This window comes from Balaenoptera acutorostrata, chromosome 20 (genome assembly GCF_949987535.1).
Source record: "Balaenoptera acutorostrata chromosome 20, mBalAcu1.1, whole genome shotgun sequence".
NCBI lineage: Eukaryota > Metazoa > Chordata > Mammalia > Artiodactyla > Balaenopteridae > Balaenoptera > Balaenoptera acutorostrata.
This window is the reverse complement of record NC_080083.1, coordinates 12,198,691-12,218,724: the sequence shown is the minus strand read 5'-3', so window position 1 is coordinate 12,218,724 and position 20,034 is coordinate 12,198,691. Positions and strand designations below refer to the sequence as shown.

Here is a 20,034-nt window from a genome sequence, read left to right as displayed (position 1 = left end):
GCCATCCCTTAGGATCCATTCTTCCTTTCATTTAGAAACAAAGTTCCCTCAAGTTTTAGCAAGATACACAATCACCCAGCTGGAGACACAGTTCCCAGTCCTCCTAGCAGCAATGCAACTAGGGTCACGCCAACGGGAGGCCAGTGAGGTAACGCGTGCCATTTCCGCAGCCTGCCCTCAAACAACTGGGTTAAGGATGAGCTCCTTTACCCAACTTCCCCCTTTCCTCTGGGCTGGAACAAAGAGCTGGTGTTGGGGAGCCAGGTCTGACGACACAGGTGAGGACAGCACCCTTGGGGGTGCGGGGTCCCTTGTGAAGCAGACCGCCCACCCACCCTAGGCTGCTGCCTACCTCTGGACTGCGCCGTGAGAGGGAAAACAAATTCCATCCTCCTTGACCATGATACTTCTGTGTCCTAACTGATGCAACCCTGCCTCATCTCACAAAGGATTTGAGGCAGTAGATAATACATATGGGAAAATAGAAATATGAAATAACAAAAGAAAATTAAATTGGAATTGGATATAAATCAGAATAGGAAGTCAAAACTAGGATGTGGGGGATGGAGGAGGAGATTAGTTGCAGAAACATAAAGTTCTCCACAAATTTAAGAGCTGGGCCCGAGAACTAGCTCTGAACTTCCTGGCCAAGAGGAAGGGTATATTGTTAATTTTATAATAATCCTTGAAGAAAAAACACAAAAATAATGCACAGAAGTGAAAGAACAAACAAACGAAAGGACACTTTTGACCAGAATGTACCAGAAGGTCCTGCTCTGCACCGTTTGCTCCCTGGGCTGACGTGGGAGAGAAACCTTGGCGTCTGTGTCAAAACTCTGCCCCCACAACGAGTTTACTCTGAGAGGCAGACTGCGAATATAAAGTTCTTCCTAAAGGAGAAGCACACAACACAACTCAAAGATGAGCCATGCGGTGTGGCACAGCCAGCTTTCGTGTCGCTTTATGAAGAACTGAAAACCAACTGCTCTTTGGCCTGTCAGGAGTTTTTATCCAGATCTTGTTGGCAGGAGGTAAACAGAGTCCCGCCCTTACTTGTTGCCTCACTCACTACACTTTGGCTGCATCTAAATGTCCCTTACCTCTTCTGAACCTCCAGGAAGAAAGAGTCGGTCCTCTTCATCTGCAGTTCGTATATGGCCCGGAGAATGTGCAGAGGGGCATTGAGGGCGTCGTGAGCCATCTGAAGGCCACAAGGAGGAAGTAGAAGAGAGACAATTTAAACTGCTTTAACACATTATTGATGATCTGACCTCAAAAGTGATAAAACAATTATTTCCTAAAGTTACCACAAGTTATAATTTAAGAACATCACATGGGCACTTCATGCATATAAGATTATAAGCCCTAAAACATGGACTGTAAAATCTGCATTACTGTTATAAATTCAAAGGAAGATATAAAACATGGAAACACCAAAAAAAAAAAATCATGCAAACAAATGTACTGCTAATAGTCAATAAGTACCCACTAAATTGTATCCATTGCTAGCTTCTCTGTAGCAGCTGCCTTGCACTCAAGTTTGATAAGTGGCACATAAATCTAAGTACTGGACTTTCTCTTGATGTTTTTAAAAACTGTACTTGCTCTTCTTATATCCACCCCATACTCTGTTTACTCTTCACACAGTTAGATCCTTTGAAGTCCTAGCCCTTGCCCATTTTCACGTCATTCTGAGGAAGAGTGGATTATCCAGGGAAAGTAGGAGTGTGTCTGAGAAACTGTGAGGACAGACTGTCATCTGGGGATTTATGGACAGGCCTGAAATTACATTCAAAATTTTACAAAAGTATTTGCAGGTACAGTTTATGGGAGAAACGATCTAAAGCTTTTGGGTCCATGACCCCCAAACATTAAGAACTACTGTTGTAATAGGGCTTTTCCATCCCTCTGGACGAATTCTGCACAATACCGACTGAGTCTTCAGGAAGTGCATTCTCAGGACATCAGTCTGAAGCATTTTCACATGGAGGCTAAAACACAGTCCAAGCCAAAGAGAATCCATTCCTTAGAGTCCCTTCCTCAGTCCACACCGTGACCCAAGAACGTACCAAGAAACATATTCTGGTGGGCTCATCCAGGCTTTCGAGAGGGTCTAGCTTTTTCTGCTCCGGCTCACCCGGGCTGCTGACTGACCGTTCCACCTCCTCCTCCTGGTCCCCTCGCTCATCCAGCTCCAGCTCTCCATGCTCAGCCAAAGTGCTGATCTCCTTTTTTGAGGAGTACAGCATGATGGACAAAATCTACACAGAAAGAAAATCAGGCAGGGCAGGAACATGAGTGTTTAGTGGGTGAGATCTTTAACCCTCAAAGGGTAGAAAACATCTGACTGAACCTTTTAAAAGACATCAGAATTCACAAAAAGAATGTAAGATTAGTAAAGAAATATGAAAACATGTTCAACCATACTTATAATCAAAGAAATGCTGACCAGAAACTACAAGGACCTTCACGTTTAACTCTGCCCCTGACGGTGTAAGTTGTTATCACACTTTTAGAAGGCATTTTGGTGAAATGTAAGGAGCTATACAAATGTTCATAACCTTTGACCTGGTAACTCATCTTCTAGGAATAATGTACAATGTGTAAAAAGCTATACTCCTGATATGGTCAATGAAGCACTTAATAAGGGCAAAAAAACTGAAATCCATCTTTATGGATCATCTGCAGCCATTGAAGATGGTCGTTATGAAAACTACCCAGCAACTTAGAAAAATGGCCATCACATGACCTCAATTTATTTCCACAGCGTGCTTCATTGTACAATCTAAACCTATGTATGTAATATAAACACAGAAGGAAAAAAATTAGAAAAAGGAAATACACATAATACTAATGGTAGCTGTGTTTGTGGGGGATGAAACTTGGAGTTTTTCTTTCTTATCTATTTTTCAAACTTTCTGAGTATAAAAAATATAAGTTTTTGAATGTAAAAAAAGTTTACTTTAAAAATATTTCCTAAAGAACAAGAGCTCAGATGTTCACCAGGTTATCCATTAATATGTTTTAGCGTTATCTTCCTAAAACCTAACCAAATCCTCCTGTGGCAACTGAGAGCTGTTTCCTGGAGCTCAGGCCTCTGTGTGACTGAGAATGGCCAGCTGAGCACCCCCATACAGCAGCAGCCTTTTCTGACCTGAAGCTGACACTTGGCACAGAAACGCCCCGGGGAACCACAGTAATTCCACTAAGAAAAATCGAAGGCCTATGGCGAAAAGTAATAAAATGAAAATTATCAACTAAAATCCTACATAAAATAAACATAAGTGAGGACAAATTTAGGAACTGATTTTAGCTCAAAGGAAGTTTAAAGGGAAATAATAATTCAAGGGCAGATTTACTACCATGATATAATTGGTCAACCGTGTGTTTCCCACAAAATACTTCTCTTCCAATATTCTTTGAACAAACACCAAATTCATTTTCCCTGACAAGGGAGGACAGGTGTCATAATCTCTATTTCCAAAAGGGAAGACAAATATAAGACACTGTTTTAACAACTGCACCAGATGAGAGTGCACAGGGCAGAACCAGCTGTAACTGACTGGTGGTTCCAACTCCCAGGCCAGTAAACCTGCAGAAGGAAACAGCAGCAGGAATCACCCTGGTCCCTTACTTCCAGGTCCCGGAGGAGCCAAGTTTTACTGAAGCCGGTCCCTTTGCTGCACTTCTTCACCAGCAGCTTCAGCAAATCAGTCTGAAGGAAGGTAGCATGGGTCTCTTCAAAACCATGAGCCTGCCAAACAGAAAAAGAATGATCTGCAACTGCCTCAGAGTGAAGAAGGTAAGGGTCACTTGGGGAGAAGCAGGCCTCTCTGTCAGAGCCCAGTCTCAGCTAGTGGCCCAAGTTGACCTTCTGGTGAAAATTCCAGAGTCAACGGGCAGGATGAAACTCTGAACCTGAGCCATAAGCTAAGTCTGTTTGCTCTCTAATTCATTCACTCAACAAGTATTTCGGAAGGCTCGTACATTCTATGTGCTGAGTCCTGTGCAAAGAACAGAGGTTTTATGTCCCTCTCCTGCTCTCTACCTTCCAAAAGCTTCCCACTGCCCTGCAGACTGAAATCCGAGTCCTATTCATAGCGGACAAGGTCCTGCAGGCCCCCTGCCTGTCTCCGTGGTCTCATCCCCTCCTCGCACCGTCCTCAAGCCCTGAGGTAGCCCCTTCTGCTCCCTGACAACCAGGCCTGGAGTTGGACCTCTCCCAGGATGTAATGCTCTGCCCAGACTCCTTATCTATCACCTCAGATTTCACCTCCTCGGAAAGGCTCTTTCTGACTCATGGTGGATTTCCTTGCAGGCTCTTTGTTGTCTCCCTCGCAGTTTAGGCTGAAAGCTCCATGACAGCAGGGACCTTCTTTCTAGTTCAACACTACGTACTCAGTTCCATCTGGCCCCTGGTGCTCAACAAATAGACAAATATTTACGGAATGAAGGATTCAAAGACAGAAATGGTCTCTGCCCTCAGGGAGTTTATTTTCTCTTTCCTACTGTAATGCAAACAACTAAAACAACAGTAGATTGTGATAAATGCCATGAAATCAACAAACAGCAGATGTGTGGTCTCAAGCCTAAAAATATAAACCCTCAGGGCTGGGCCAGAGCTGAAATGCCATCTAGTCCAATCTCCTTGTGGTGCTTAAGTCGTTCCATGGCCTCCTCGCCAGCATTGCCAAAGTCAGGGAACGCATAAACTTTCCAAATGAGATCCTTCTCCCATGGCTAGTTCTGTTGGAAAGATCCTCCCTATCGATGCCCCTCAGATGGTAGAAGAATCATGTTCCCCACAAGTCAAGGCTTCCCATCTCCGTGTCAATTATCGCCCAGCTCTTTAACTTGTCTGTCTTCTCTCACACCAAATGCCAAATCTATTGCTCCAAGATCCCATAAGATATTAGCCCCCTTTATTCTTCCTAGGATGAACCAGAAGGGACTGTGGTTCAGAGGGAAGTGAGAAACTGTTCAGTCAATTTTTCTTCTCATCTTCCAAGGTTACAGGCCCATTAGGTAGTGGCACCTGGTTCCATGAGGCAGGACTGAAAAATTACAGAGAACCAACTGTTGGGAAAATTCTGTTTCTTCCTTAAAGTTATCCATGTGCAAGGCGCCAATTATTTCTAAAAATAATCAAGATCCTATGATTAACCATCCATTGAAATCAGACAGTACTTCCTTCTAGTTAATACCTTGCAGGAGTTAAATCACAGCCAGATTCATCAGCAAATGGAAGAAGCTCACCACTACCTTTAGTGTTTTGTATAATCCTTTGAGGGCCAGGGACAGGACCCAAGTTGCTTCCACTGCCTCGGGACAATGGCTGTCCATGCTGGTTTGCAGAAGGTGACTGGCAATAAAGGCAAAGTGCTGGGAGTATTGGCTCAGCTGGGCCTGAGAGTTGCTGCATTCCGGTCCTCCTCCTTTCTGGACCAGCTGGTAGTCCTTCACTGAAGGGTGATGTCAGGCAGGAAAAGAAGGCACAAAAAGCACAGTTAATACTTCCTGCAAATAAGTTTCTTCCCCAGTAATGTGCCTTACTGAAGCAAGAACTGCAGACCCCAAAACACAAATCTCTCTGGCTTCAAACTTAGCCATTATATTTAAGGCCAGCTTGCAGCTGAGCACAAAAGTGGTACTGGGCCACCTACCCACCAAGCAACCAAGAGATGCAATTCACGTTCCTACCACTCACACAAACAGGTTGTCTCCAAAGGTATTAAAGGAAGTTCATAAACACAGAACACATGAGAGACTTCCATTTCAGAACAAGCCTGAGTAAAAGGGATCGGATTTACTCTCTTACATTAAACAACCAGAACCCTGGAAAAATACATGAAACAATGGTTTGCAGACATTGGGCAATAGGTAGTACAGGACGATGACCCCTGAAAGAAGGGACACAAACCAGGTGAGCCTTCCAATAGCCCTGGCTATCTGGAGACTATTTCCAGCCTGCACAGCATGGAGTGGAAATCCAAGTCTAGTTTTAATGAACTGAGGAGACAGAGGTCAGAGTTCAGGGAAGTCAAGGCAGCTAGAACTTATGGTGCAGAATATCACAGAGAAGGGAGATGCACAGAGAGAGGGGTGTGTGGGAGACCCCTCTAGATATCTACAGAGGGTTCCTCATGAGTCTTTGGCTGAATACTGATCTACACAAATGTGAGAGGAAACTATCTAGATAGGAAACTACCCAGTTCTAGGAAAGAAATGTCAAAAAGCAGTAGGCAGAACAATTCTTGGAGCTCACAAAGAACTCTGAGAATATTCTGTCTTCCCACCAGTGAGAGTGGAAGTGTCCTAGTCGGGGGCAAAAAACTATTTGAAGACATAATGATCAAAAAAATCCCAAATTTGATGAAAACTATAAATCTATAGATCCAGGAGCTCTTTAAACCATCAAGCAGAAGAAACATAATGAAAATCATGCCAAGGCACATCATAATCAAAATGCTAAAAAGCAGTGATTAAGAGAAAAATCTTAAAAGCAGGCAGAGAAAAGAGACACATTTTGAAGAGTAACAGAGAATGACGGCTGACTTCATGGCAGAAACTATGCAAACCAGAAGAAAAAAGATCAATATCTTTAAGGTATGCAAAGAAAAAACTCCCAGTTTACAATTTTTTACCTAGAAAAATTCATCTCAAAGATGAAGTCAAAGTAAATATTTCTTTGGTTTGGTAGGACGAACCAAAATAACGATTTTGTAGCAGCAGACCAGCACTACAAGAGTTATTAAGGGAAGTTTTTCAGGAAAAAAAAAAATGATACCAGGTACAAATTTGAACTTATACAAGGAATGAAGAGCACCAGAAATGGTAAATATGTGGCTAAATATTAAAGTTATTGTTTTCTCATTTTAAGATCCCTTTTAAAGTATGTGACTTTTAAAGCAAAATAAATAATGTATTGTGAGGTTTATATCATGTAAAAGTAAAATGTGGGACAACAACAGTACAAAAGATGATGGAATAAAAATAGAAAACCTATGTTTCTTCACTATATGTGAAGTGGTAGATTGTTTGAAGATAGACCACAATGAGTTAAAGGTGTATATTATAAACCCTAATGCAACCAGTAAGAAATTATTTTAAGGTAAACTACTGTAAACCCTAAAGCAACCACTAAAAAAATAAGATATACTTTAAAGCTAATAGTGGAGATAAAAGGAATCATTAAAAAAAACAAAAACAAAAACAACTCAATCCAAAAGAAGTTAGAAGGAAAAAAAGAAAAAAGAACAGATGTGACAAACAAAAAACAAGCAAGAAGATAGTAGAGGGGCTTCCCTGGTGGCACAGTGGTTAAGAATCCGCCTGCCAATGCAGGGGACATGGGTTCGATCCCTGGCCCAGGAAGATCTGACATGCCGCGGAGCAACTAAGCCTGTGTACCACTACTGAGCCTGCGCTCTAGAGCCCGCGTGCCACAGCTACTGAACCCCATGCACCTAGAGCCCATGTTCTGCAACAAGAGAAGCCACGACAATGAGAAGCCCACACACCGCAACAAAGAGTAGCCCACGCTCGCTGCAACTAGAGAAAGCCCGCGCACAGCAACGGAGACCCAACACAGCCAAAAAACAAACAAACAAACAAACAAATAAATAAGAAGACAGTAGATTTGAACTCAATCATCCTGATAAGTGTATTGAATACAAATGGTCTAAACATCTCAATTAAAAGGCAGGTATTTGGGAGGGATAAATTAGGAGTTTGAGATTAACAGACATACACTACTATATATAAAACAGATAACCAACAAGGATCTACTGTATAGCACAGGAAACTATACTCAATATTTTGTAATAACCTATAAAGGAAAAGAATCTGAAAAAAGAATATATATATTGAATCACTGTGCTGTAAACCTGAAACTAGCATGACATTGTAAATCAACTATACTTCCATTAAAAAAAAAACAACAAAAAAAAGGGCAGGTATTGTCAGACTGGATTAAAAAAGAAGACTCCACTATGTGCTATCTACACTTGAAATGTAAAGACACAGGGAAGTTAAAGCAAAAGAACAGAAAAAGATGCATCATGCAAATGTTAGTAACAACAACAACAAAAAGCTAGAGAGGCTACCTAAATATTAAAGTAGATTTCAGAACATGGAATATTATTAGGGATAAAAAGGAACGTTTCATAATGAAATGAGAAACAGACCATACACGCAATTATAGCTGGATACCTCAACATTCCTTTCTCAGTAATCGTTAGAACAAATAGACAAAAAATCAGTAAGAGTATAGAAGACTTGAAAAGCACTGCCAAGTGACTTGATCTCAATGACATCTATAGGACACTCTACCAACAACACAGTATGTGCATTTTTTTCAAGTGCACATGGAATCTTATTTGAAACAGACTAAATTTTTGACCATAAAACAAATTGCAGTAATCTTAATAGGACTGAAATCATTCATAGTATGTTCTCTGACCACGACTTGCAATCAATAACAGAAAGATATCTGGAATATTCCCAAATATTTGGAAATTAAACAACAAAATTTTAAATAATCACCAAAGAAAGAAAAAAATCACAAGATGAATAGAAAGTACTCTGACCTGAATGAAAATGATAACACAACATATCAAAAATTATGGATGTGGATAAAGCCACACCTAACAGGAAATTCACAGCATTAAAATGCTTCTATCGACAAAAAAAGAAAGGTCTCAAATCAGTGATTTAGACTTCCACTTTAAGAAACCAGAAAAAGAAAAAAGAGCAAACTAAACTCAAAGCAAGAAGAAATAAGGAAATTAATAACGGAAAGATAGAAATCAATAAAAGAGAAAACAGATATAACAGAGAAAAATCAATGAAACCAAAAGCTGGTCCTTGGCAAAGATCCAATAAATTGATAAATCTCTGGCTAGTCTAGGAAACAAAAAAGAAAAGATACAAATTACCAAAACCAGTAATGAGAAGAGGCATCTGATACCCCATGTGAGGTTCAGAGAAATTAAGGATCTACATTTTATAAGACCCAAATTTATCCCATAAGTGAATGGAGAGATATACCATGCTCCCAAGTCAAAAGACTCAGTATTGGTAAGATGTCAGTTCTCCCAAATGGACTATAGATTCAATACAATGCCAATCAAAAGTCCAGCAGGTTCTTTAATAGAAACTGACAAGCTGATTCTAAAATTATACAGAAAGACAAAGGAACTAGACTAGCCAACAATTCTGAAGAATAACAAAGTTGGAGAACCTGATTTCAACACTCAGGAGAAATCTACAACAGTAAAGACAATGTGGTATTCGCATAAGGACAGATATATAGATTAATGGAACGTAACAGAATACACAAATAGACACAAACATACATGGGTCAATTAATTTTCACAAAGTTGCCAAGATAATTCAATGAAGAAAGAATTGTCTGTTCAACAAATGGTCATAGAACAATGGGATAGTCACATGCAAACAAACAAATAAATAAACCTTGACTTTTACATTGCACAGTACACAAAAATAGCACAGACAGTGCCTAGTGCTTAAGCTGAATGATAAAGCAGATTATTTCAAGAGCGGACCTGGGCACACAATGATGTACCTTCACTGTTCTACTGATGAAACAAAATGGAAAGTGACATGAATGCCAATACAATTATGTGAAGTTATTTTACAGTCCTGTAGCCACCTGACTCCATCATATATTTAAATTACCCATTAGAAAACTAATGACACTGGCAAATGAAAAAAGTAAATGTTCAGAACCTAAACATCTAGCCAACCCAAAAACACAGAGCCATATACACAAAATAACAGTGTGGAAAGGGCCTTCAAAACGATTCCAATTCAACCACATCACCTCAGAGAGAAGCAAAAAGAAGTTCAGGGAGCTATAACTTGTTTTTTAAAAATTCACACGCAGGGGCAAGAACCAAGATATCTTAACTGATTTTAGGGTATACAGAGATTAGACAACTGCCTCTCATTCTTAGAAAAAATAATTATGCTTGGGACCTGTTTTCCTCTTCCGGGTTTTGACATTGACGATCACAGCCCTGTTCTTCTCAGTAAAGTGCTTCAAGATGATCACATTATGTGGTTCATTGGCATTATCCATATAAACACAGCGGGTCCCCGCGCAGAGGACCTAAACATGACACAGACAGAAAAGGCAACTCAGCAGCACATACAGCACAGTGCCTTTCGCTTGTGCCGCTGACTTCAACAAGCACTCAAGGACAGGGTTCTTCCCATCTCTAAGTCCAGGGCCTGGCACAGGCCTGGCACAGAATTGGTTTAAGTGCTTGCTGGATGAAGCCATGTCTTCACAGTTCTCTTCGTCCCAACCAGTTGAGAGACGTGAAAAGTAGAAATGAGATCAAGATGAATGCCAAAGTGAACAACAGTATTTTGAAGTTCTCTGTAGTTTAATATATTACAGTTACCTATTATTCAAAGCCAAGAAAATGAATCAAATGGCTAAACTGTTAAAAATGCAAGGTGAACAAACCATCCCATAATCTTGAAAATATACCAATACTGTAAAGGCAAATTATACAACTAAAGAAAAAAAAACTTCCAAAGATATACGCTGTGCACGTGATGAAGAGGAGGCCAGGCCTTCAGTGGCGTACCTGGGGGAAGCCGACCAGCACCAGCAGCGTGAAGATGTTGGTGTGCTTCAGCTGGAAAGGCAGCTGCTTGATGCAGTGGTCTGTGAAGGTGGCAATGACGTCACGCCACAGGGGGGCGCTGTTGAGTGACCGCAGGATCTCCGCCATGGAGCAGGCCCAGTCCAAGCCCACGCGGCTAGAAGGCAAGAGCTCCATTAGATGGCAGCGCACAGGCTCCAAATTCAACTCATCAGGTCGCCACACTCTAAGGCAGACCCAGAAGCATGCCAATGAGCCATTCATTATATTAATTTAAAAACTACCAGAATGCTAGACAACTCTTTATCTGATCAGGAGCCTACTCCTCTATTCTTCCTTCACTTTAAGGTTTTCTTTAAATCATGAATACATTGTTGTGCTTTATCAAATGATTTTTCTTCACTGGTTGATATGATCACATTGTACTCCCTCACTCCCATTTTGGTTGTTGTTAATATAGTGATTTAAAAACTGTAAACCCTCCTTGATTTCCTGGAATAAATGTAAAGTAGTCAAAAACAAAACAAACAAACAAAAAAACTACCAGAATGATGCTTTTCATATAATGATAAGGGTGTGGGGGGGGGGATATCAAGATTTGTTACTTATATACTCAAGTCTACAGCTATGCTTTTTAAAATCTCTATAAAAGTTCACGCACACATGTGCACTTCTGCACACTCACATTCACGCACAGAAAAAAACTTGGAAGGAAATATATACTAAAATAGCACCAGGGAGTTCCCTGGTGGCCTAGTGGTTAGGATTCTGGGCTTTCACTGCCATGGCCTGGGTTCAATCCCTGGTCAGGGAGCTGAGATCCTGCAAGCAGTGTGGTGGCAGTGGGGAGAATAAAACAGCACCAGATGCATTGATGTGGTACAAGGCAAGGTGATTTTTTCCCCTCATTTTGGTTTTCCAAATTAGGTATTGTGATTATGTTACTTTTATATAATGAAAATAGATCTATTTTCTTCAACCCCAAAGCCTACACTTATTACTCTCAGGAAAGAACAAACCAGAATATGTATCACCAGAGAGTGCCCAGACTGCACAGCTGTCTTAATGTGGGTTTTAAGTGCAGTTTTAATGTCGGTTGACAGTGTTGCTAATAAAACAAATTCCACTCTCACAAAAGATCCCTAGACAAGAGCACGGAAGCACGCTGAAATTCATCAACAGCCAGATCACTGACCTAAAGAAATGAACACCAGGGTGGGGTGGAGTGGGGGTGGTTACCTGTCCAGACACACAGCCCCCAGGCTGAAGAGCAGGTGAGTGGTCTTCCAGCCATCTGGCACAATGGAACTGTCCCCTGCTGCAAACAGGTTGTGTTTGGCTGAGAGGACCTTGGTCACTGCGGCATCTACCTCCACTGGTGAAAGGCGGATGATTAACTGGCCGAGAAGACCCAGGGTGAGGTGATACGTTTCATTCAGGTGGCCTGCGTTTGAGATGACGACCTGGAACATGAGCGGAAGCACGTGCTCCAGGTCTATCAGGGGGACTGTGGGATCCTGTCGAGAGAGGAGAAGAATCTGTTCAATACAAAAATCTATGTAACCACACCAACTAAACACTCCATCTCCTTCATATAGTATTTATAACTGGCCTGGTGCCAAAGGAATTATGCAGTGTCTTTCACAAATGGCTTAGGGACAATCGACTGTGAAATAAACATTCTCAGGTATCATCTTACAATCCTACTTTAATTTATAATCCTACCCCAGGGATATACAGATGACTGCAATTAACAGTTAATTTCAGTATATGGCTTTCCAAAAATTTTTTCTATGCATAACACTACCCCCCCCCCCCTTTTTTTAAATGCCAATTTGTCTCTTACCGAGTTTAAGGGAGGTAACATGGCTGCTAATAATCCCAAAATCCTCTTCTGGGAACACTCAGCAAACACCTGCTCAGGGCTTGGAGTAACTGCCTTTTCCTCGATGGGCTTCTGACACGATGATTCTGAATTTTCAGCATCTGAGTTGTAAAACACCAAGCTTTCAGATTTTGCCAGGTTCTATGTGTGTATGAAGAGGCAAGTAAACCACTGCACTGTTCCTGTGCCACTACAGAATCAAGCTGGGACTTTACAAACCTATTGCTGAACACGTCTTACTCAAGGAGGTCTGTCCTGATCACCCTGGTTTAAGGTTGAGCCTGCCCTCCAATCTCTCCCAGCCCCTCTGCGCTCTCCATTCCCCTGCTCTTTTGCACTCATGGCATTTAATTACCTTTTAACACACCATATTATTTGATACGGATTGTTTACCGTCTGGCTTCCCTTCTAGATTTTTTTTTCAATGATGTATCACAAACACCTAGAAATGTGTCTGGAGCACAGCAGCTACTCAGTAAATACTCGATGAATGACTAAACTGTACGTGAACTGGGACGCTGCTCCTCAGAGGAATCAGACCAGAGTGGATTTTGATGACCTGCATTGACATGGAGTGTCAAACTGTTTTCTGGACCTTAGAATTATAGGCCCTGCAGAGGTAAGCGTCAGCACCGTCTGAGAGCTGGCCCCACGGACGGGGCAGGATGCCGGCGCTCACCCCTGCCTGTCACAGAGCGGCCACGTGGGGAGGATCCTGCCTCCCCGGGCCCCCCTGAGGACGGGGCTGACATCCGCTGCCGGCGCTCCGTCTGCCCACAGCGCCCCCTCTCCTGGCTCCTCAGTCGCCCTGAAACAGCCCTGACCTTGCGCTGCCATCCCCAGCAGAGTGCACAGCACCTTTCCACTTCCACCTTCCAGCACTCCACTCCCGCCCTACACACCTGCCCCCCAAGGGACTGCCTGGATTCTCTGGGGGTTCCCACGCTGGGGCCTTTGCTCGTGTAGTTCTTTCTGCCCTGAATGCCCTTACCCCCAGTAGATCTCAGCACATTCAAGGTCCCGTGCAGGCCTTATTTACAAGGGCTTTACACTGACACAACCTGTTCCAGCTACACACCCATCACCACTAACACCCACTTGGGCCTCTCTACTGGACAGAATCACATCCCAGCTCAAATTAGTTACACACACCTTTGTCTTAAACCCTCCCAGACTGTCAGCACTGTGAGGGCAGGAGCTATGTGTCTATTTGTCTGACTTGGTCCCTGTTTCATCCCCAGGGCCTAGCACAGTGCTTGGCACATAGAAGGCATTCAGTAAATTAGGGAATGAACAAGGTAGGAAAGCAGGCAAGATGAAGGAAAGATGATTTTCAAAGTGTTATCAGTACCATCTGATGCAGAACTGAGAAACCATGCACCCTTGGGTGCTAGCCAATTTTAAATTGTGTGCAAGAAATAAGTCAGGGATGGGTATGCGTGCATTTTAAGATGAAAGAGATCAAGGTAACTGTCAAAGAGTCTTTACCTGGAAGTTCTGTAGGTGCGCGGGCATCTGCAGGTGAGTCTGAAATCTGCGTCTGGCAGGAAGGACCCTTCAGTAATGATGCACCTTCCCCTGCCTTGCTCCTCTGCTTGCAGTCTAAAGGTGTGACTTCCTTAGGGACATCCCTCTTCCCCTAAAAACAAAACGGTGAGTGTAAAAGAATTAAGGTTTCTTTCTTATAAAAGTTTACTTGTTAATATAATACAACTTTTAAAATCACTAGCCAATCAGTCTTCACAAACAAAAATACTTTTGAATTAGAGAATGCTCCTCGTTTCTGATGATAAATCTGTACTCTAATTAAAAGAGTAATCACTGCATCACATCCTCCCAACACCTTCCAAATGCCGCTCTGTCAGAGCCTGCAGTCACATAAGCAATGGCTCTGGTACAAACCTCTAACACATTCTATTTATCTTCCAGAAGCCAGGTATGGACAGTTCCTCTCTTGGGGAAAAAGAAAAAAAACAAAGGTGTGGATTTCCTTCTAGCACAGTAAGCTGACTTTACACTTTTGAGAATTCCATTTTGGCAGAGAGACTTACAAAGGGGGCCCTCATTGGAGCTGGGAGGGTTTTCCAGACTCAGGAGTCTGGCAGTGAGCTGCCCAGACTGGCAGGGTGACAGTCCTTGACCTGAATTTCCTTAGGAGTCACTGAGAGTCACCCCAAAAATCGCCTGCACTCCCTGGGCCCTCAGGGTACTTTTCCTTGCTGTCACACAGGCTTATATGTGGAAACCAGGCCGGCAGGAAGTCTTCTGCGCACGGTGGAGGCACCCTAGGCCCAAGGAGTCTGCGAAGGCAGGACACTTTGGAGCCAAAGATGGAGCGCTGTCCAACACTGAACACTCACGAGAAGATCCTGGCATCTCCCAGCGGCAGCTGACTTATCCTCCCCTCTCCAGATACTGTAACCTCAACAATCAATCCTACCCTCAACACCCCCCTAAGAAGAAAGTGGCTGTAAGACTGTCCAAGAGATTTGCCCGATGCACTCCATGGAACCAAGACACAGAATGGAACTTGAATCTAAGCTTGAAACTGATCACAGCACCAGTTCTGTTTGACCACAGGATAACTGGGGCTTTCTGAGGTTTGTGGTAACCCTGCATCGAGCAAGTCCATCAGCGACATTTTTACAACAACATACTTTAATGAAGGCATTCTCTGTATTGCCCAAGATGCAGAAGAAAAAATGGAAATGGAAGAGAAAATGTAGGCGCTTGAAGAGTGGACTGGAAACTGGAGTACCATTTACTTGGCTGCCAACAATGAAAACACGGTAAGTGAAAATGGACCACTAAGGATGCATTTCTGCTTATTAACGAGTCATCCAATGGTGACATCGGGGTCACCTTTTATCGAAGGGTTAACTGTACATGTTGAAGCTTCAGCCTCCTTGCAAAAAAAAACGTGGCTATCTGGTTCAGCATGCTCTACTCAGGGAGGGACTATTTACACACACTTCCTGATTGCAGGAAGGTATGTATTATTTTTCTAGTCAACATAAGTGAGGACGGCTTCATGACTTCCCTGACGATGGCCCTTGCCAAAGGCCGTGATCTGAGCCCTGAAGACTATGAGGTTTTCAAAGAAAAGACGAAGCAAATGGCTGTTCCAGTCAAAAATATCATTAAAGTCAGTGACACAGATACCTGCCCCCGTGACACTAATTAGCGACACCTCCCTGTCCTCATGTCACTGTCGGTTTTTCCCTATGTTAAGTCAGCTAACTGCTTTCTGCATCTGGAAGATAACACATCTAGATCATGAATCGACGCATTATCAGCTTCATCCACACGAAGACAAATGTGCCTTTACTTTCCACTGTGTCCCCTACTTTCCCTCTCCCCTATGAAGCTGAGATCCATAGACCTGACCTTCTTTCCCAGCTCTGTTCCTGACTTGTTTCTTGATTTTGGATTTCTCAATCTCTATGTAAGTTTAAATACAGTTATTTAATAGAAAAAAAAAAAAGATTGTCCAAAAAGGGGACCGAGACTGGGAGAGCTACCTGCCTTGTTAAAAATGTACCCTCTGAAAAGATCTCCAACACCATACTCTCTGTACTATGTGGCCCTTTGTGAAAACAATGTAATTCCAAAGTTCTGGCTGATAATGTTAGTCTTGATCTTCTTTCCTGTTATCACAGGACTCCAAAGAGCCACTGCAGTTGCACCACATGGCACTCAAGAGGGTCTCATTACTGGCCAGAGGCCGTTGTAGACAGATGATGTCTCTGGCTGAGACTGCTTTCTCAGTTGTTTAAAACAAAAAGTATCTCTAGACATTAGAGGGAAGGAGGGACAATACCCTTAATACAGCCTAGGATTGGCCAGAAACGCATAGAAGTTCAAAAACAAGTAATTTGTACTCAGGGCCCAAATAGGATATGGTTCTTAGGGCCACTGTAGTGGGGACATTTGGGTTCTGTTGTGGGCACAGTGTTGGAAACTGCAATTTGCTAGATAGAAGACTAAGAGCCAGAGCCAGAGGCAGGGTACCCTGGGTGTACCCAGCTGCTGATGGGACGAAGATCCAAAAGGTAGGGACACCTCAGGAATAAAAATAATGCCCTGGGAGATCCTTAGAAAAAGGCTGATTCCAGTCCCTAGGCAGGGAAAGCCTAAGATAAGCCTGAAACATCTTTTTGTATCAAAAATTAAGAAAGTGCTCAAAGAATAATGGAGACATATCAAAAGGACACGAAAGCCATCTGGAAGTTTCCACTGGCCAAACACAGGACAATTTGAGCATCAAAATAAGTAATAAAAAGTAAAAGATTTTAATCCATTGAATAAAAAAAATTCATCAAGTCCATTTTCATATAAATAAATGAATAAGTAGATACATGGGGAGCGCTGTGCTGATGGGTAGCATAAGATGCTGGGAGCCCACAAGAAGATACAATTATTCCCAGGCTCAAAGGTGAAGACAAGACTGCTGATTTATCCTGTCTCTGCTGATAACGTTCTTTCTGCCCCACCATAATCTGTGGGTGGGTACAATGCTGCCTGGAGAAGGGGTTTTGTGGTCAGAACAGGCTTGAAGGTTATTATGTCACCTGTCCTGTGCTGGCTCTCTGGCGGAATGAAGCTAATAGAATTTTCGAGTTTTTGCCAGCCATCTTTACTTTTGCCTTCCTCTAAATGACAACAGGATCCCAGTGAGCTATAACTGCCAAATGGGGATCCTCCACAACAGAGACAGAGGACAGAAACAGCAGCAGCACTTAAGGCAAACAAAGCCAGGGGCATTTACAGCACCAGCTCAAACTTTGGAGGCAGCGTCGTGGAAGCTCTGCTTGCTCTTCCACAGAACAATCTCAATGTCACTGTCACAGGTTCCACCCGGATCCAGGAAGGCTTTTCTTCTACTTACACAAGCATATGTAAACTACTGTAAACTACATACGTAAACTACTTGGTAAGTAGTAAGCAATTAGTATCACCTATTTGTTGGCTGAATATAAAAATAGTTTCACATATATAGTGTTCACCATAGGTCAGGAACCAACCTCTTTAGGTGCATAATCTTGTTCCATTCTTATAAAAACCACAGGAGGCAGGGAACAGGAGTAATTAACACTGACAGGGAACTTAATATGAACACTGCTTTTCTTAAAAAAATGTTTACTTATTTATCTATTTATTTATTTGGTTGTGTCAGGTCTTAGTTGAGGCATGCAGGATCTTCATTGCTGCCTGAGGAAATCTTCGTTCCAGCATGCGGGCTCTTCACTGTGGCATGCGGGATCTTCAGCTGTGGCATGCAGGATCTTAGTTGTGGCATGCAGGATCTTAGTTGCGGCATGCGGGATCTAGTTCCCCGACCAGGGATTGAACCCAGGCCCCCTGCACTGGGTGCACGGAGTCTTAACCACTGGACCATCAGGGAAGTTCCTGAACACTGTTTTAAGCACTTTATAGACATTAATTCAATGTATGTCATGCATGTAAATCCTCACAACAATCCTAAGGAATAGGTATTATCATTATCATCCTTCCATTTTTACCGACGAGAAAACCAAAGCAAAGAGATTCTGGTGACGTGCCCAAGGTCTGACAGAGGATCTGCACCCAGGCAATCTGGGTCACGAGCCTATACCGTTAACCTCTGTACTCCAGTCCCTCATGTGAAAGCTCTGAGCTCACCCATGATTCTGCCCAGGGAAGGACTGTTACTTACACTGCGGTGCACAAATGGGCCTGCATCGGCTGGCTCCACAGCAGCCTGGATGGCTTTTTTCTCTGGCTGCTCCTCTGGTGTTTGGGTGGGCACAGTGACTGGTGGGGCCTGCTTTTCTGAAGTAGAGTCACCGTCTGGCAATATGCCAAGAAGAGCTAGAGCTTTAAGACCTACATGGGAAGCAAATAAGAGAATGGTTAAAAGTTTTATAATAAGGATTATTCCCTGCAAATGCCATAAATCACTTTGCTACTATATGGAAATACATGGCTGAGTTCTCCATAAACTGAACCAAAGAGTACTCAGTCCAACCCTCCACCCGCCCACCCCGCCCCACCACGGCTGTCCAAATCTACTCAGCTCCTAACTTCAGACACCGAAAGTTTCGATAGTGGGGGATACTTGTACTTTATTAACAACAGAGGACAAAAGATACAACAGAATTGTCTGTTTAGAAAATCATAAACATTAAAATTTTGTAGTAGCCCCACACAGCCAGACTTCTAAATTTCCACTGGCAAATAGATAACGAAATAGCTCTGAAGCACTGGTATCACCCACCTGCTACTTCATCCGAGTCTGATTTCCCTAATGTTTATTAGAATGGGGAGTTAGTCCATTATTCTGAAAGGAATTTAAATTACTCAGAAGTTGAACATTCACATTATTTTTCTCCTTGGCGCCCCTCAGTAGAGGCAAAGTCATCTAGATATTTTATTAGTCAAACTTTTTTTAAAAAATATTTATTTATTTACTTATTTGGCTGCGCCGGGCCTTAGCTGCGGCACGCAGGATCTTCGTTGCAGTGTGCAGGATCTTTAGTTGCAGCATGCAGGATTTTTAGCTGTGGCATGTGGGCTCTTAGTTGTGGCATGTGGGACCTAGTTCCCTGACCAGGGATCGAACCTGGACCCCCTGCTTTGGGAGTGCTGAGTCTTAACCGCTGGACCAGCGGGGAAGTCTCTAATCAAACTATTTTAGTTATAATTAGCTCTCATCTAGAACACAGTTGTGTGGAAGTAGATTTGCACTCCAGGTTAAAAAAAGGCTGCATTCCTTTGGCAAAGTTAAGTCTGGTGGATTCAAATACTAAATACTTCATCCCCAGACATCAAGAGTTTTAATTATTAATTTTTTTTACATCTTCATGAAATATTTTAGAGAAACTAAATGCTACTTTAATGCTGACATTTCTCTCAAATGAATCTGGGCATTTTTTTTTAATATTTATTTATTATTTTTTTATTTTTTTATTTTGGCTGCACTGGGTCTTAGTTGCAGCATGTGGGATCTAGTTCCCCGACCAGGGATCGAAGCCAGGCCCCCTGCATTGGGAACATGCATTCTTACCCACTGGACCACCAGGGAAGTCCTGCATCTGGGGATTTAAAATTAGGTTCCACTCCAGGGTGAGCACCTCTTGTGGAAAACTGGGTTTTACTGCCTCTGAACTGAGCACTGCATTTCACTTCTGCTGGGGCTGTTGCTTCACAAGCAGCTGAGGGGTGGTCTGGTTTCCATGCATGAGGAACAATTACCTTTTCCCTGGTGAGCCTTCATCAGACAGTCACCGACGAGCTGCATGCACTGGCTCCGCAGGGTGGCGGCACTGTTGCGGGCCTGGGGATCCAGCTTTTCGCCATCCACGTCCTCAGCGCTGGCCAGGTGGGTGCTATAGAGAGCCAGGGCGGCGAAGAGCAGCCAGGAGTAGTTGTGGATGTAGGGCTGGATGAGCCTCTGCCGGTCGCTGATCCGGATGGTCACCATCGGATGGGCAGTGATACTGTGGGTAGGCAAGTGGCTGCAAAGGCAAGACA

General features: G+C 42.9%; 1 protein-coding gene across 2 annotated transcripts in view; it reads right to left on the bottom strand.

Annotated features, from left to right (window-relative positions):
• The window catches only part of ZZEF1 (zinc finger ZZ-type and EF-hand domain containing 1), a 115,598-nt gene that overhangs the window by 15,225 nt on the left and 80,339 nt on the right, over positions 1–20,034 (bottom strand). For both annotated transcript variants that reach the window (XM_057536293.1, XM_057536294.1), the window contains exons 36-46: positions 19,756–20,018; positions 18,218–18,387; positions 14,011–14,161; positions 12,484–12,623; positions 11,877–12,154; positions 10,620–10,794; positions 10,000–10,132; positions 5,263–5,462; positions 3,635–3,754; positions 2,070–2,261; positions 1,101–1,201 (exon numbers count right to left, since the gene is read on the bottom strand). In XM_057536293.1, the coding sequence (XP_057392276.1) occupies positions 1,101–1,201; positions 2,070–2,261; positions 3,635–3,754; positions 5,263–5,462; positions 10,000–10,132; positions 10,620–10,794; positions 11,877–12,154; positions 12,484–12,623; positions 14,011–14,161; positions 18,218–18,387; positions 19,756–20,018 (1,923 nt within the window). The remainder of the gene's footprint in view (positions 1–1,100; positions 1,202–2,069; positions 2,262–3,634; positions 3,755–5,262; positions 5,463–9,999; positions 10,133–10,619; positions 10,795–11,876; positions 12,155–12,483; positions 12,624–14,010; positions 14,162–18,217; positions 18,388–19,755; positions 20,019–20,034) is intronic.